Here is a 15,327-nt window from a genome sequence, read left to right as displayed (position 1 = left end):
GCAGCGAAACGATAGACAGAGCCCAGTCACCAGCGTTATAAATATCAACCACGAGCTTCGGAACGACGTGCATCAGAACACAGTGTAACCAGAGGTTGATCACAAAATAACTAAACCCATTTTATTGGTTACGTAGACGCCATATTGTAATGTTTGTGTGGAGGGTTTGAGAATACAACACATCTCCGGTTTCTGGTTGTAGCAAAGTCTGTTCTTAACATTTGTTCCATGACTGGAAATGAGGGAAATGTCATGTGCCAAGGTATATCAGACTGACAAGAAGAGGTGAATGAGGTATTATGCTCAAAACTTTATCATCACGACTGTACTGTACACATTCTGTCATTACAGTGAACAAATGTTAGATGTCATAAAGATTTTTCACACAGTCAACATTTGTGACGAATATCAGATTCTTTTTAATTAGAAATTGTAAACTTTGCTGGTAACTGATAACTCCTTGTAATTGACGCAAATGTTATGAACATTTTTTGAAACATTTACATATAATTTTCAGAAGAGACCATGTAATAGATCTATTACATGGTCTCTGATTTCAGGTTAATCAAAGTCACACTGCTAAATGTGCTAACTCAGGTGAAGTTAAAGCACCGAGGATGCTTTATAAATGTACTTTTGGTTCAGATGATAACAGAATATACATATTACAGGCAAATTCTTCTGAAAGGATAAACTGAGTTGTACCACAGGGGCGTGTCCACCATGCGACTCCCTCCCCTCCCCACAGTGTCAGAGATCGTCCACCTGTATCAGCTGACCGCTCGTAAACAGCTGGCCCAGAACTTCCTCCTAGATATGAACCTGACACGGAAGGTGGTACGGAAAGCTGGCAGTTTGAATGGTGGATTTGTGTGTGAGGTTGGCCCTGGACCAGGGGGGATAACTCGTGCCATCTTGAGTACAGATGCCAAACAAGTTGTGGTTGTAGAGAAGGATAGGAGGTTCATACCAGGTTTACAGGTGGGTAGTCAAACCAGAGACCTGTGATAAATGTAAGAGACATACTTTGAAACTGAGCACAGTTTATCATGCAATATATATATTAATGAAACTTGCATAACTTCGTGATGTCGTAAGTTATTAACATAAATGCCCTTCATGTCAGGGAGGTCCTCAACTCAGCAGTACAGTATATTTGTGGTACTCAGGGTCTAATCAGACATGTTGATCGAGGTAGTTGACAATACGGAGGTTTCGGATTACGTCCCTTAGTAAGTGCTCTCTTTAGAAAAGGCGAAAAAGGGTCGTTACGTCACCGGAAGGTGGGGCTGTTTCCAGGCCGTCGCTAATGTAAATATGCCGTCTCATCACTGTTGTGTTCCGGGTTGTACCGCATCGACGCAAAAGCAGCATAAACTGGAGAAGTACCCATGACTGCAGGGGGTGACTTTTTTGTCCTTCCCGAACAAGATCAGGGCATCAAGTCTTCGCAGAAGATGGATTAAGCTCGTCCGACGAGAGACTACATGGGCACCGAACAAGTACAGTCGGATATGTTCCAGACATTTTTTGCCCGGTTGTGACTGTCCGACACTTTTCCCTTATAACAACTTTAAAACGTCCTCCACTCTAAGGTAATGACCACTTACACATATACTTTATTTTTCAGTGATTTTGTAAAGTCTTGTAGCCTCTATTTTGACACAATTTAATGAGTTTGGCCACAGATCTATAAATAGATCCGAGGTTTTTCATGGTGGACGTTTGTCAATATTAGTATAGTCGAAAAGACGACTGTTTTAATTATTCGTTTAATTCAAAATTATTGTCAACTTTGGCCTTACGTCTCCTCAGTATAAATCTACAAATTGTGAATAATAAAACCGAATTATTTTAGATGTTTGTTCTATTTTTGCAAGTAATAAATATTCTGTTGTAAAACACTGTGAACCTGAAAATTATCAGTTATATTTTTTTCATAGAGTTACTCAAAACTCATCACTTAACCTGGCCTTGGATGAGAAGAAATCCACCAAAGAGCTTGCAACTACAGAGGTTCCACCTGATTTATCAGGAAGCAGAGACTTTGCCACCATACCCTACACAGTTGGAGAGATCACAGTCCTTCAACCAACAAGGAAAATAATTTTTTCAAAAGGTCTACTCATAAACAATTATTAACTTTAAACGATAAATCTTGTTGAAACTTTATTTTGAATACAGAATGAAAATGTTGTGTAGATTAAGTAATTATTTCTTAAAAGAGCAAATTGACCTTAATTGATTCAAGATATTTGTTTCATTTTCCTCTAGGTGCTATAGAATCAAACACACCCATAGTCAGTGACGATCATGACTATGTCATGAAGGATGAAGAGAAGAGCTGGATGTGTGAAGCTGGAACTCAGACAGATCTGACAATGTCTGACATCCATATCATGAATGAGGACCTTTAAAGTAAAACTGAAAAACTGGATGACAAACAAACTCTATTTAGGGACTTGTTTTTGGAAACTGTTGTTAAAGATGATGAACATGTAAGGTTTTATACGGGATTGCCATCTTGTGCTGTTTTATTGGGCATCTTCACACTACAAAAATGACTTGGTTTCCAGAAACCTGGAAACCATCCGTAATGTGAGTAATTGCGGAATCCAGTTGGTTTCCATTCCCTGAAACTCACTAACTGAGTTTCCAACTAGATTCCATTTTGGAATCTGTGATTGTGGAATTCTGTAAATGGAAACCAAAATGACAACATACTTGTTTCTAAATGTTCAGTTTTGAACTACTGGAATGGCAATGCTGCTGCATGTGAAATAACAAATACTTCAAGATGTCGTCCAGGTCCAAGTAGAAAGTTGACAATGTATCAAGAATTTATTCTCACTCTTGTTCGTCTGAGACAAGGATTTCTGCAGTATTTCTTAGCAGATGTGTTTGGAATATCAAAGTCACGTGTTAGTCAGATATTTGCAACATGGATTACTTTTATGTCTCAAACCTTTGATAATGTACTGAAATGGCCATCAAAACTACAGGTTAAGAAATATATGCCATTGTCTTTTAAGCAGTTATATCCCAGAACACGAGCCATAATTGACTGTACAGAGTTCTTTTTTCAAAAACCTAGATCACCTTCAGCCCAAGCAGCTACTTACAGTTCGTACAAATCTAAAAATACTGGGAAATGTTTACTTGCCATATCACCATCTGGTACTTTCACATTTGTCTCTGACTTATATGGTGGTAATGCTTCAGATAGGTATATTACAAAGAATTCAGGATTTTTAGACTTAATTGAACCTGGAGATGATATCATGGCAGACAGAGGTTTCAATATTCGTGATTTATTGACAAGAAAGCGAGCTACCTTAAATATGCCACCATTTACTCGAAAATGTACTTGGGGTAAGAAAAAGAGACTAAATGTGAGTGAAATTAAAAAGACAAGAAGCATTGCAAAACTTAGAATTCATGTCGAGAGAGCTATACAGAGACTAAAATGTTTTCGACTTTTAAGTAACATCATTCCTTGGGAAGTGAAACCACTTGTTAACAAAATGGTGAAAGTGTGTGCATTTTATTGTAATCTTATGCCAAAACTAGTCAGGAACTAATTCAACTTCAATACCTGTTGTAAAGCAAATAATGCATTTATTTTGACTTGACAGAACAGTGTCTTGTTTTCGAATAATCCTCTGAGAAAAAAACCCAAAACAATGTGATACAGGTTTTTTTAATACATCATGGTTTATTGTTGATACTGTGATGTACAATAGTTGACATGTAATCATTTGTACATAATTATACCCACATCCAATTACTGCATTAGCATCAAACAGATCTTGGCCGAGATTTTTTAAGCTCTGTTGGCGCTAAGATAGTCTTAAGTCAATGTGAATATATGTCACTTATGAATGCCTTAGTGCTGAGAGAGCTTCGGAAATTGAGCAGCTGGACTAGGATCAATCATTACAATACTCAACAAATCAGTGTGCGTTTCAGACAATCTACACAAGTGAAAACTCAGAGGCCCATATAATCTGCATATCTGGGTAAAATACACATGTAAAATTTCCAATTATGCATCGAAAAAAATGGTTGCATACCAATTACACATACAAAATATTAGATATGCAAAAAGTATTAAACCTGGTCATGGGTTATATTTATAAGAATTGTTTGAGTAATGAAAAAGACATCGATTGTTATGAATTTGTACTGTTAGGGTAGTAATAGTATTGTACTGTCAGTACAGGATGAATAATTTTTATGAAATCAATTCCATTATACATTATCTGTATCTAAGTTGGTTAAGAAGATGAAATACCGACTCAACATTCATAATACCCATTCATGAAAAATGAATTCGGTACAGTAACCACATGAGGTATATCTTATCTGAGGCTCTGGTTAAAGATGACAAATACTGAAAATACATTGTAGTGGTAGGTAGAAAACTTGTTAGTATGTGTCATGTTGATGTTTATAATTAAGTGCCTCATGGTATTTACAAGGTGCTTTTTCTATGACAGATCATAAACTGTTTACACAACAGTTATCCCCATTTAACTTTACAGTACATTTGTGTTGTAGTAAAAGCCTAATTACACCAATAGGTCTATACACAACATATGTACAGTATTACCTGGAGTCATATTACTACATGATGACAACAATGGTAATATTATTTACTACTTTTTGATGTACATGTACTTGACAGTAACAGATACTGACATCTCAAACACTGTTATGAATAACACTAGCTGGACAAATGTACAGAAATAAACTTCAATTTAGGTTCCATAATATCTTGTTTCTCAATTTACATACTATAATGTATGCCAGTAAGTAAGTATTACAATTAATAGAAGTCAGTATTTGGTGATACTTGAGTTCTGTTATGATCATCCACTTCAAATGACACTGGGATGAAACAATCTGTATATGCATGTCAAAGTAACCTTTAACACTTCTCACATACACTTCATGTGTCAATAATTTGCAGGACTACAAATGCAGATCAATTTAAGACAACAGTTTAGGAACAATGAATGATTCATAGAAAGAGGTTATTGACTGGAAATCTTTTTTCCATTCCATTTTGTCAAAATAAATTCTATCAATATATATCAAATGCTTTCCAGTTTTTATGGTACCTTCAACATAGAGAACAAAATCACACCAGTGAACATTTGCAACTGCCATTTGGCACTGTATTTGCTTGTACCAAGGTGAAGACTTGGTCAGCTTTATCACTCCATTTTCATTTTTATATACACTGTAATTCTCAGAACAAATTTCCTCAATACTGCAATTTTTGTATTTGTAAGTACATTTAACCTCTAAAAGGCCCTTACCACAACATATACAATGTACAACACCATCAGGGCTGGCACCAAGATGAGGCATGCTTTCATTTACTAATAATCCTGGAACATAAACATTCAGGCCAACATGGTCTGTTTTTTGTTTACACTCATACAATTCACGGGCAAGGACTTCACGCTCTTTACCATACATTGCTGGTGCTAATGTTGAAGAGGCACAAGTACAACTAACAGCAGACAAATTTCTATACTCAGACATGACTTGCTTTACTATGTAATTGTCACTTTTATTTTGACTGTAAATTAACACATTTGGAATGACAGATGCAGTCAGTCGACCACATCGATACTTAAACCAGTTTTCATTATCTGACTGACCCACAGAAAGTGAATTAATTTCTTCACAATCACTGCTTGTCATGTTAAGCTTAACATAATCAATGAAACTTGGGGGTGAAACTGTCAAATTTTTAAATTCAAAGCCAAATTCAAGCATAGTTTTGGGAAGTGAACAGGCAACTTGACTATGGTCATTATCCAAGACTTCATTCATTTGACAATCAGTGTCCTTAATTAATTCATGCAATGCATTCTGGACATCAAAACAACATTCATTACTTGGACGATAATTGTTGATTGTATCTGTGTGGAGTAGTGAAGAATTAATTTCAGCTAATTTAAGTGGTAACGACTCTTTCCTAGCATTGTCCCAAACACACTTGACATCGGTGCAGGTCTCTGTATTCCTGTCCACATGTCTTTCAGACCAGTCCACTAAGCTGAAGAGTAGGGCAACAACATGCTTACAAGCACCATCACTGAAAAAATATGGAATAGAGCTTATTTAATAAATATTTAGAATTTTTTAAAAAGCTTATAAACATGCTTTGATTTTTAACACCTCACTACACATAATTCAACTGACTATGGCTAGACTACACACAGGAAATTACTTAGTAGGAAAATACAGATAATAATAATACTTACCATGTACATTCACATCCTGCTGACACAATACAAGCATTTCCCCTCTCCAGCAGACACCAGGTTAAGTAGGGTTTCTCAGACTGTGATGTCTCACGGGTGCATTGGGCTCGAACATATGTATGATTATGTGACAAACTATGAAGCTCAACAGCATGGATATGGCCATCGGTATGTAGTCGGTAGCCCTTCTCCTTCCTGAACCCCTTCAGCCTCTCTTTGCTCCAACTTGCCGGCCCTAGCAAGTAAACTAGGATGTCAGCTTGACAGAACATCGGCAGCAAAGTCAGGTTGTCGGTCCACGATTTCAGTTCGGGCGACACAACTACGGGAAATGTTACTTTTTCGTTGTCAACAACAACCGTACTTCTCTCCAAAAGGAATGAAGACGCATCATCGGGAGTCGTCAGCACTGGTAAACCAAGTTCAGCTGCCTTATTCGCCAACTCACGCAGCTGTGTCAAGGTGTAATTTGAAACAGTCATACCCCTTGCCTTTAGGAAGGATCGTAATTCTGGTTTCAGCATCGAATCGATAGATTTTGAATTACCCGCCATTGCGACACTAAAAACAGCCCCACCTTCCAGTTTGTTGCGCAACCCATTTGCGCCTCCCCGCGCAGAAGAGTGATAACTCGAAACCTCCGTATTACATAAACAGCACACTTGGCAAGAATTAAAACAAATGAGAGTTACCTCCCCTAGACTTGTGACTACATCTTGATGTTGTAGACGTGATACACAGTGAGATAGAGCTAGATATTTGTTAAGATGAATATGCCATTGAAACATCACATGAAGTAAAAGACACATGCAACCATATTTAGTAGATTTAAATATAGTATCATGTGTAGGAAGACGGTCAGGAGTGAGGTAGAACATCAAAGATATGTTTGGCTGAAATCTGCTCCAATTCTGATTAAATATTACCAAATTTGAACAGTGAATTTCCATTTTATTTCTTCAGGTAGATTTTTAATGAATATTATTTAATAGTTGGACCAATAGATAAGAGTATTCAAGCATTGTTTTACTTCTTTAATTGAAGGCAGATGTAATTGATATTAGGAACTGTGAGCACAAAAACAAGTGCCAATTATGACCACAGTAACATTTAATTTGCCAGTTTGGCTGTACATATTTTTGGATTCTTGACAACTGTCCATTTTGGCACCCCGCAAAAAAAACCGCTTTCAGAGTTATGTCCCTTAGTCATGGTGAAGCAGATGATTCTGGGGTTTAATTCCAGATTTACAGTGATTATATTTATAAACTTTGGTTTGTCTGCTCCATACCATAGGTGTCTCAACACATTAGTGTCTAGCATCATCGTTTTAGGCATTCACCCATATTGAGCTTATACAAGAAGATACATGTATATACCTAGGATAGTACTCTTCTGCCAGATCTGCATCATTATGTATAAGGGGTGGTGGGGTAGCCCAGTCAAAGCACTTGCTTGTCATGCTGGAGGCTCAGGTTCGAATCCTGACATAGGTGCACTGTTTGAAACCTGTCTCTGATGTCCCCGCGCCATGATATTGCTGGTGTATTGCTAAAAGCAGCGTAAAAACAAAATCACTGACTCACTCATGATGTATGAAATTTATTACTTTTCTCTTTTTCTCAAAATTTTGGTTGCTTGCTAATGAATGTTAGCATAACAATGTGTGTCCTTTTAGCTTGTTTCATATGTCCTGCTCTTAGGTGTCTTAAGCTGTTGAGTATAATCATTATCATATCAGGCTTTCACCAATATTAAGTTACACAAAAAGATATACCATCAAGAAGACATATCTATACTAACACTCATCTACCAGATCTGCTTACGTATGTTTAATGTTAATTCTATTTCTCTCAAAATCTAGGCTACTAGATGTTAGCATGACAATGTGTGTCTTCTATACCTGATTCTTATTTCTTTTGATAGCTGTTAGCAGATGCCTGTGAAGATCGGATGAAGATTGTTCATGGCGACATCTTACAAACGAAGATGGAGCAGATCATCCCAGAGACTTACAGAGTTCCTTGGGAAGACAAACCACCAAATGTGCACATTATTGGCAACCTGCCATTTAATATCTCCACACCACTGATTGTGCAGTGGCTAGAGGACATGGCTTGTCAGTCAGGGGCATGGTCATATGGTCGCACTAAGTTGACCTTGACTTTCCAGAAGGAAGTGGCTCAGAGAATGGTGGCTCCCATCTCTTCCGACATGAGATGCCGTCTGTCTGTCATGTGTCAGTATTTGTGTGACGTCAGCATCAAGTTTGAAATACCAGGTGAGTAAGCCTAGAAAATGCAGTAATATATGAACAGTTTTGACTGAAAAGATTTAAGTTCAAAGAATGAGGTAAAATAAATGTCCTTTTATGGCAACTGGTAGTATCAAATTTGAAAATAAGTAATGTTTTAAATTACTGATATGAACACCTATGACAGCTGGTAATTTTACTTACTGCTTGCGTATATTTGACTTCTGACATGGACAAGAATATCAGAATGACATAAGAGTGAAAAAAAAACTTAAATCCAGCCCAATTTATATTGTTTGTTCTGTGGTACTACTGAGAGAGTCTACAGCTGCAGTTACTTGTGTAACAAGAGTAGTATTGGTAACAAGCTGCTGCTGAGACACACTGCAGCCTCTAGACCAAGTCCAGGCAAATAAACCAGATGTTTTGTTGCATGAGAATTAGAGGTGAAAAGTTGTAAGTGTGGGATGTTTTCATGCTGGATGAAAATGTTTCAGAAACGAACAATAAAATTATGCCAACTTCTTTGAGGGGCATTTAGAAGTTGGGGTAATGAACAACAAGGCGAGTTCTATGGATATACTTGTTTAATATTACTATGAACAAGGTCTCGTTGTACCTGCTTGACAACGGTGTTAGTAGCTAGACCGAAACATAGTTGTATATCAATAGAACTCTCCTTGTTCAAATTATGCCAAGTACCATTTTCAAGTGAGGAAGCTCAAAAGGTTTAGAGATTTGTTGAGAGAGATACATTGTAACACCTCATTCACCACAGTGTGTATGATGATGTGTAGGTTGCGGTCATGCTCCTGACCGATGTGTTCTTGACTTGTCATGCCTCTTGACATATCTGGAGCCACAGGATCCCATTTGTCTTAGGTACCCAGTACACTTGGAGAATGACAAAACTCTGTGATAATGGGTTGGAATCCCTGGTTGGTCCTGATTATGTTTCTGTGTTTGTCTGCACCATACCAACGCACAGAGGTAAATATCTTAGGCCTGCATGACTTTGGACTTTCAACATTAAGCTGACATACCAGGAAATCACTGAAAATCTTAATAAATAGCTTAAAACCAAACTCACTGACTCAAATACTCATTCATTCAACCAAACTCCTTCAATCACTGAAGCACTCACTCATTCAACCACTTACTGATCCACTCACTGAACCCTTCACTGAACCTTTAAACTGATTTATTGGTTTTGCAGGTAAAGCTTTTACACCTGCACCCAAGGTCGATGTGGGCGTGGTGCATTTTGTGCCCCTAGTGAAGCCCAGAATTAATCTGCCCTTCAAGATGGTGGAGAAAGTATGTAGACATGTGTTCCACTACAGACAGAAGATGATCAAACATTCAATCGCGTAAGTGAGACCCGAGGTTCTAATTTTAGTGCAATGAAGATTTTCCAAATACTTGACCAGTAATGGATGTGTTGGAATGTGAAAAACTGTGTTGAAACAAATGTTACAAAATGTTCAGTAAGATTTAAACATCAATGAAAACCCATTGTATCCTAGAATATAATTGTAAGGCATTAACTGCTTTTGCACACCCTCACTTAAAGGTCACATGCAACGTAAAACACAACTTTGCAGATTCTGATACCTTTCGGTATGCACTTACCAAAACAAATCATAAAAAATGTCAATTCAACCTATAAAGTTGAAAAAAACGCGATGAAAAAAAAGCCAGCGAAATCGGTGTTCAAACGTTTCACTAAATTCCCCCCAGCGCTGGGGGGAAAACTGGTTTCAATAGCTCTGCTGCGCTGCGTCCATAACGCATGCGCAGTGAATAGGTTTGCGGAGCTTGAAACAGTATGCATGCCCAGCGTCTGAGGTCGTGAGCAGTAGTCTAATCTTGGTTATGTACACAAACAAGTACATAATCTACTCATTACGTAGAAAACCTTGTTGATTGTGGTAAACAGTCTCTGTCACAGAGAAAGCTCAGTGTCTGGTTTATTCACACCTATATGTCTGTCTGTCTGCTAAAGACAACATGCAATACACAGCTTCAATCACTGACCACGTGCAATTTGAACTTATCACCTATAAGACTATACGACACAAAGAAAATAAGATGATTTATGACTCGTGCACCCGAGTCCAGTGTCTGCCACATTATGTAATTAGACAGGTGTGATACACATGACATGTTTTTATGTCTGTGGGTTGCAAACAAACTACATTCATTTTTTTCGAATGACTGGATCTGACGGAAACTGGTGCAAACTCTTGTCAGCTTCAAGTCCTGCTTTGTACTTGGACGAACGACAGTTTCCAGTTCACCAACTCTGCTGAGATAATTTTTGATTGGATCGAACGAAAATTCAGAGAACATGTATTTTCCAAACCCAACATCTCTATATACATTCTTCATGGATAACGACTTCTTTTAGTGTATATGATTTTGTTTGACAACAGTATATGAATCCATACTGAAACGACGCATCAAGTACACAAAAAGAAGTTGTTATCCATAAAGAAACTTACTTTCTTGTGACTGGCTATACTTCTAACATGCCCATCAAACAGATCATCTTTCTGTACACACAATGAACCCTCAGCATATCAGCAAATGAAACAGCCAATCGGAAGCCGTCGTTACACTTGAGTGCATATCCACCCGCTATGACTGGTTTCGGTCTCCCGAGGGCTTCGTTTCGGGGGAAGTAAGCCCAAGTACAAAATATTGCACTTTTGAATCGCGATTGTATGCTTATAATTTTGTTTGTTTGTTTTTTTAAAAGCAGCAATGTATATTATATGTCATGAATAAGTGATAAATGTGTTTTAATTATGTTTTATTTTTTGGTTGCATGTGACCTTTAAGATTATTTACTGAATAAGCTGAGCTACGGAGAATGTAGTTGGGAGAATGTCTTTGTCAACAGGACACACTTTGTGGTCAAGGAAAGTGTTCTGCTTTGACTTATCAAATCTTGTCATGAATTGTGTGGAAGTGAACTGATCAGTCAGAATACCCTTCTGGCCACTTCATTCTGACTATCGATTCCCCACTTGGGTGCAGTGTGTGAAGCCCATTTCTTGTGTTCCCCTGCTGTGATATTACTGGAATATTGCTAAAAGTGTGTGAAAACTTGTAAAACCTTAGACACTCACTCAGTCATTCATAAAGTTACAGTGATATGGCTCTTGTTTTCAACTATTCACTCCAAACAGAAATCTGAAGTCATGATGTTTTCCACTTGGATTATCTCCCTTTCTCAATGGATTACATCTCTTTCTGAATCAAACCTATTCCTGTTGCCTCTATGTTTCAGAACGTTGTTTCCTGTGGACATGCCAGAGCTGACTGCCGAGATGTTTGAGAGAAGTGACCTTGACCCCTCATCCCGACCCCCAGAACTCAAGATGCGGGATATAAATAGACTGTGTAACGCCTACAATGAAATTTGCCAGCAGCATTCTTTCATATTTGACTTTGACTATAGATCAAGGAAACATGCCAAGTTATTGCGTAGAGGGCGCAATACTTTGACTGAACAGTTGGAAGAGAGAATTTTAGTTGATTTACCTGACAGTTCTAATCATAGTGTTGAGATGCCTGCGAGCTAGCAGCTGTCAATGGAGGAGAAGGGTGAGGATGTGAAGGTGAGAAGCTGAGGAACAGGAGTATTTAGTGGAGATTGACTTGAAATAGCAAATGATGGAAGAGGTGTTGAGCAGAGGTTTGGAAGGTGCTTTAGCAGATCAAGGATATTAAATGAAACTTGTTTTTATGTTATTATTCTTATAGCTGTTGGATCTAGCTTGTGTCATGTCAGGCAAATCCAGAAACCTCATATCATGAGTTGAAAAACATACTTTTGAATATGGAGTTTGTGTTTGATGTTTTGAGTTCTTGGATATCCCAGACTGAATTAATAAGTTACTATACAGCTAATATCCGACTAACGCAACACAGTTTGTAATGGATGGTCTAGTGGATGATGCTGTTAGTGAGCTACTTATTCCAGCAATATCTTGAAGCAAGAAAGGATCAAGGCAGAGGTTAACACATTTTCACTGTTCCAGCTTATAAGAAACTGTATATAGAGGTTACATTAGTGCCTTGAAATACTGATGAATATTGAATTCTACATGTGACAACTTACATGAACGGATTCTTGTCCACACCCCAAACTCCCCAACCCCCTACTACATATAATTTCAGAATCACTCATTAAATATTGCGTCCATGCGACCTGACACAGTTATTCCCCTTTACTTAGTATCGCGCGTACAGGAATACGGTCTAGCGGTGATGTTTATATCCAGCAAAGATTCTTCTCTACTAACGATATATGTGTTAATTTGCATACTTTCTGTTTCATTGGATACTTTGGTCAATATATATATGTGGTTACTTGTATTGTGAATACAGTTACCTAGGCTGGTTTATATACATTGCAGTTGAAAGATCTGTAGTAAAGGAAGACTTGAGTTAACTCCTTGTCAGACTTCGTCCATTGCGCGTAGTACCTCGAAATCATGAGAGGTTACACATCACATCAACCACTTGTTTGCCTATCCTGGAACCAACTATTCACATAGCTTGAAATTACCTGACTGCCGGGTGCGAGTCATTAAAAGAATTATATTGTTTTATTTTACAGTATCATTTGCTAAGTCAGCACCCTCGTTTCAAAATTCGTCATCGAAGAGACATTTGACTGTTGTGAATGGTTACCATCTTGGGTTAGCTTTGTGTCATTCGGTGGAAAAGGTAATCACAATCCCCTGGGGTGGGGATTCAATTGCTTTAAGTGGTGTGCATGTGTATGTTATGAACAGTAATTCTTCAGACATGAATTATAGATGGCTTCTCGGATCTCGCTACAAATGAGGAGATCTGCTTATTTATCTGCTGTCTTTGATAATCGGGCTGTGAACTGCGACATGACGCTTTCATTAAACTAATTGACTTAATTATTATAATACGTTAAACACCACGAGGAACAATGGGTGAATATGCCTCATGTCGCATCCTGTGTTAAAAATTCATGTTATCGCATGCGTGGGCATTGTTTATCGTATCCAGTTTGAATATCTTGATGAGCACTGCTGTCTGTCCCCTTTTTCTTTTATTAATGTTCCTTGTTACTTATGTGTGAATTACCCGGCCACCCCACCCGTGGCAAAAAAACAACAAGAAACAGAAGTCATAAATACGTACGTAAAGGTCATTCCACAAATGAGCAAGTTTAACATCTGTTGTATTAGGATTACATTTCCTCAATAAAGTACAGATTTTTGTAGTTTTGGATGTTGAGTGCCACCCAGGATTCGAACCCACATTGTGAGAGTGAGTCGCCTATTCGCCGGCACAGAGAGTGAGATTAAACTTTTCATCCACTGCGGTTTCTCAGAAGTCGAAGTTTGACAAATAGCAGGTTAGATTTACTTTGGGTACGTTTCGTACAAATGTAAAGCATTACGGCTCTCATAACCGAAACTGTGAATACACGGCTCCTATAGGGGCGGTGGGCTAGCCTAGTGATTAAAGCGTTAACTCATCACTCCGATGATCCGGGTTCGATGCCCTACACGAGCACAATGTGTGGAGCACAATTCTGGTGTCACCCGCCAAGATATTTCTGGACAATTACTCATGATCAACAGTTCCAGAGAAATGCTCTCCAAGGTTTCAAGACCACCCCTTCTCATCGGAGAAGTTGTTATCAGGCCATTTGTTCAAGTCAGAAACTTTTTTTCAGGTTTTTTCTTTCAGGCAACACAAGGGACCGAACATGATGCGAATGCAGTATGCAAGGCTGCTTACTAACACCAGCAAAATTTCAGTCCAGTCAAGCGATATGTGATTATTGCGGCATACCAAGAAACCTATCCATGCTATTGTGCTGGATTAATGCAACTCACTGCTCTTTGGGTCGAACCAGCTGCCGAAACAAACTTCGGAAGGTACAGAACTCAGCTGCAAGGCTGATAAGTGGACCATGCAAACACGAACATAAATGCCCCCAAAACAAGAACAACGCTGTATGGAAACAGGAGGCCCTGCAGTCTGGAATGAAATCCGCCAGGTATCCAGCAGGTCAATGGTTATCACACATTTCATAGTGACCCTCCTATTCAAAGGAACCTATGACCTGCGCGTTTGAGCAAATTGTGGATTTAGACGCACAAATGTGAACTTCATTATTTTAAATCATTTATATTTGCGCACATTTCAGACATGTTATTTTGATTAGTATTTTCATGATACCGACAAGTCAACACAGATATCATTGACACTGGTGTATGGGGAATATCATAAAAAATATTACTTTTCTAGTCGAACCCTCTATGTACAAAAGTATGAAATCAGTCCGTTGGGGTGAGTGAGTAAGTTGAGGTTTAACGTCATCTCGGCAGTATCTGAGAAGTGTCGTGACTCAATCAATTGGGATTGTTGTTTGGCTCTCCCGTTAAAAGATTACTTTAAAAGTCCAAGATTATCAGCAGCAGATAATGTACCTGATGGTGTCTTTGATTATCCAAATTAGCAGAACTGTCGGCTGTAGAAGGTAGACTTGTGAGAAGCGTTTCTTTATGGAGTCTCAACGTATTAGTTCTCTACTTTCTGTTCTACGTCAGTTCATGTTTCTTGCGACACTTAAACCGGATAAAGAGTGTAGCCGACTGAAGTATTTCCAGGATATCAGTAAAACCTACCAAAATATATGGATGAGAATTTACATGAGCTTACTTAGTATTCGTAATCACCCTTTCGAGACACACAAATGGCGACCTGCCGCTCGCTGCATAGGAGCGAATT

At 38.3% G+C, this 15,327-nt stretch overlaps 1 protein-coding gene and 1 pseudogene across 2 annotated transcripts; both read left to right on the top strand.

Annotated features, from left to right (window-relative positions):
• Positions 1-2: 2 nt before the first annotated feature.
• LOC137291355 (dimethyladenosine transferase 1, mitochondrial-like) lies at positions 3-13,807 on the top strand. 2 transcript variants are annotated; one of them, XM_067822668.1, is made up of 6 exons: positions 51-294; positions 672-981; positions 8,208-8,562; positions 9,752-9,905; positions 11,831-12,161; positions 13,166-13,807. In XM_067822668.1, exons 2-5 carry the CDS (start codon positions 724-726, stop codon positions 12,123-12,125), a joined length of 1,062 nt encoding a protein of 353 aa, XP_067678769.1. In that variant the 5' UTR covers positions 51-294; positions 672-723; the 3' UTR covers positions 12,126-12,161; positions 13,166-13,807. The 2 variants fall into 2 exon arrangements, with proteins under 2 accessions (XP_067678767.1, XP_067678769.1); XM_067822666.1 differs by lacking the exon at positions 13,166-13,807 and having other exon boundaries at positions 3-294; positions 11,831-12,997.
• On the top strand, positions 1,318-3,648 carry LOC137291059 (uncharacterized; annotated as a pseudogene).
• Positions 13,808-15,327: the final 1,520 nt, after the last annotated feature.

The sequence above is a fragment of the Haliotis asinina genome, chromosome 7, assembly GCF_037392515.1.
Source record: "Haliotis asinina isolate JCU_RB_2024 chromosome 7, JCU_Hal_asi_v2, whole genome shotgun sequence".
NCBI classification, from domain to species: Eukaryota; Metazoa; Mollusca; class Gastropoda; order Lepetellida; family Haliotidae; genus Haliotis; species Haliotis asinina.
The sequence above is the reverse complement of the archived record's forward strand: the minus strand, read 5'-3'. Positions and strand labels throughout refer to the sequence as shown.